The sequence below is a fragment of the Clarias gariepinus genome, chromosome 24 (genome assembly GCF_024256425.1).
Source record: "Clarias gariepinus isolate MV-2021 ecotype Netherlands chromosome 24, CGAR_prim_01v2, whole genome shotgun sequence".
Lineage (NCBI taxonomy): Eukaryota > Metazoa > Chordata > Actinopteri > Siluriformes > Clariidae > Clarias > Clarias gariepinus.
In genome coordinates this window covers 26159145-26162500 of record NC_071123.1, presented here as the reverse complement: position 1 = coordinate 26162500, position 3356 = coordinate 26159145, and the positions used below count along the sequence as shown (strand labels likewise).

The 3356-nt window shown below is 46.2% G+C and overlaps 1 protein-coding gene across 1 annotated transcript in view; it reads left to right on the top strand.

Moving 5' to 3' along the window:
- cwc15 (CWC15 spliceosome associated protein homolog) overlaps window positions 1-1735 on the top strand; it is a 19839-nt gene extending 18104 nt beyond the window's left edge. The window contains exons 3-7 of the mRNA XM_053485598.1: window positions 217-323; window positions 559-659; window positions 1062-1178; window positions 1275-1396; window positions 1505-1735. Of these exons, the coding sequence (XP_053341573.1) occupies window positions 217-323; window positions 559-659; window positions 1062-1178; window positions 1275-1396; window positions 1505-1634 (577 nt within the window). The 3' untranslated portion in view covers window positions 1635-1735. The remainder of the gene's footprint in view (window positions 1-216; window positions 324-558; window positions 660-1061; window positions 1179-1274; window positions 1397-1504) is intronic.
- Window positions 1736-3356: the final 1621 nt, after the last annotated feature.

Sequence of the window (3356 nt, the reverse complement as noted above, 5' to 3'; positions counted from 1 at the left end):
TTGTAATTAATTTATTGTGGGTTCGAGTGTGTCCTCATTTTCCCCGTCTAAAGAGTCATGTGAGTGGTCACTTCACAAACACACACACACACACACACTCTAGGCTGAAGCAGGGCCACATGTCAGGTGTTTATAATGATGTTAAAGGTGTAGAATCAGTTACTCAGTTACAGTTATTAATCTAAAGTATTTGTGTGTGTGTGTGTGTGTGTCCAGACAGCCCACCCAGGATGCCCCTGAGGAAGTGCGCGCTCGTGATTTCAGACGAGAGCTGGAGGAGAGAGAGAGAGTCGCCGTCAAGACCAGAGAGAGAGGACCAAGAGGTGTGTGTGTGTGTGGGGGGGGGGGGTGTTAGGTGGCGCAGGTGCGCATGCGTGTGATGTAGGTGTGTGTGTGTGGGTGGGGGGGGGTTAGGGGGCGCAGGTGCGCACGCGCGCACGCGTGTGAGTGTGCGTGTGACGTAGGTGTGTGTGGCACAGGTGCATGTATATGTTTGTGCACGACATAGGTATGTGTGTGCGACGCGCACTTAATACTGGTTATGTGTCTCTCCTACAGAACACGCCTCCTCCTCTTCTTCATCCTCGTCCTCGTCCAAGCGTCCTCGTCTCGATCAGATTCCTGCAGCAAACCTGGACGCAGACGACCCGCTGACTGACGTACGACACACAACACACTGTAGAGAGACAGACTGGGGGGTGGGGAGACAGACAAACAGGGTGCAGACAGACATGCAAATTGGTGGGTAGACAGATAGTGACGCATGGTATTTAGATAAATAGGTATCTTTGGGCAGACCTGTGTGTGTGTGTGTGTGTGTGTGTGTGTGTGTGATGTTTTCGTTAAAGCTGAATCTCTGCATCTGAGTGTTTCACCTTAATTATCCTGTGGTGGAGTACAGGGGCACAAATCACTTTGTCCCAGTACTTTTGGACTGGACTATATGTATTATCTGATATGTGCACACACACACACACACACACACTGAGTAAATTAAGTAACTGTATATACATTATATATTTATACGTGTAAATACGTACTCTGTGTGTGTGTGTGTCTAGGAGGATGAGGACTCTGACTCCGCCTCTGACAGTGATGATGATGATGACGACACCGCCGCCCTGCTGGCTGAACTGGAGAAAATCAAGAAGGAGAGAGCAGAGGAGCAGGAGAGGAAGGTGAGAACCACTGAGTACTCACTCTACTATACACTCACAGAAACATAACGTATTAGACACAACATAAGTGTGTGTGTGTGTGTGTGTGTGTGTTAGGAGCGGGAGCAGAAGGCAGAGGAGGAGAGAATTCGGATGGAGAACATTCTGAGTGGAAATCCACTGCTCAACCTCGCTGGGCAACAAACACACACACCAAACACCTTCAGTGTAAAACGCAGGTATTTTACACACACACACACACACACACACACACACACAAGTCTCAAGTATTATGATGAAAGTAGAAGATGTAAGATGTCTTATTATTAAGTGTGTGTGTGTTACAGGTGGGACGACGACGTGGTCTTTAAAAACTGTGCTAAAGGTGTAGATGAGTCTCGCAGGGAGAAGCGTTTTATTAACGACACACTCCGCTCAGAATTCCACAAAAAGTTTATGGAGAAATATGTCAAGTAATCCTGATGACTTTTGACCTTTTTGTTATTTTCTTTTTATTGTTCTGATGTTTTTTGCCTTTTCTTGGTTAATGTGTGTAATTAAAGCTTTCGATCTCTTTATTAGTGCTTGTGTTTCTCTGTTTTATTATAATGTGTCTGTGTTGTGGGTGGGGTTAAGGGTTGCATATGGACGTCTTGTCTGATGTGGGAGGAGAGAACAGCAAGCGTTTTCCCACTTTTTGGATTTCCACCAATCATGTCTCTCCGCAAGAATACCAGTTTGAGGGTCAAGAGATGAGTGCTAGGGATTGTTCTGTAAACATCACGGTGTGTGTACGTGCGCTTTCGGGTTCTAACGCTGGTGAGTGTTCTTTAATGCTGAGCGGAGTGCTGCGGTTCAGCCGCTGAAGGACTCATTGGTTACAGCCAGTTTTAACAAGGTTCAGCCGTCATTACGCCGCCAGCCACTCTCACGCCTTCAGTTCTGGTCTGGTCTGCCACAGCCCTCCAGCTTTGTGCCATCATGCCTGCAGGACGCTTACACTCTTTTCACTAATTCCCAGTCTCACCTTTAATTTTGGTTCTCTTTGTACTCTGTAGAGGAGAAACAGGAGGTTCAGTACTCCATTACAGTCTGGCGCACCTGTAACAAGAGAGAGATCACAGATATGTTTCTGAGATACAGTCTGACCATGTCTCACACACACACACACATACACACACATCACGTGTTAGTTCTCAGCTCAGTTTGTTGTGTTTGTGCTCTCTGGTGGAACAGTGAGCGCACTCGCTGTTCTCATGGTTACAGTCATCAGGACACACCACCCTACCCTTCGTAAGGGTAATCAACTAGCTGGCTGTTACTCTTTTTTTATAGACACAGAGGAGTGTGAGCAGTTACACCAACACACACACTACAGCTGCGCTAGAGGAGTGTGAGCAGTGTGGAGAAATCCACAGATACCTTCACACATTTTCTACACGAAACTAAAAGTATAAGTTTATTCAGCTAAAAATTGTGTATGGACTAATAACAAAAAGAACTGTGTGTGTGTGTGTTGGTTCAAACCCCAGCCAGGTCTGGAGGATCTGAATGGATACAGGGTGTGTCAACACACTGCTGGGGATGTTGGGTAATGAGCCCTTGGGAATTGGAAAATGACCTTCAGCTCTTAATACGACTTACTGTGACTTACGTGATCTGAGCTCCACCTGCGTTTCTCAGGGTCGAGGTGGGTGGAGTCAGGCTCCTGTAGGAGAAGGCGGTTGGGTTGAGCTCCTGGTGAAAGCTTAAATATAACTTAAATATATTTTCTTTAAGTCATTCAAAATTGAATTGAATTGCCCACCAGAAGAGCAAGCTAACACACTGGATGCACTCCTCACCCCAAGGAACTCCAGAGTATTGAACCCAACACACACACTGCCAAATACAAATCAACTTCACACTTCAACTGAAAAAATATTCATTTTTTTTAAGGCAGTTATCATGGGGACCTGGAGACTCGGTTCACAAAGCAGGGACCCCCTGGACAGGGTGCCAATCCATCAAAGGGCACACACACACTCATTAGGGGTAATTTGTAAATGCCAATCTGGTTAATATTCAAGTCTTTGGAATGTAAGAGGAAGCTGACTAAGCAAGGGCAGAACATGCTAACCACTTTGCCACCATGCCACCTACTGGAAATACAAGGAACCCCAAATCTCCCTGTCAGCACAAAAAACATGTACAGTAGGA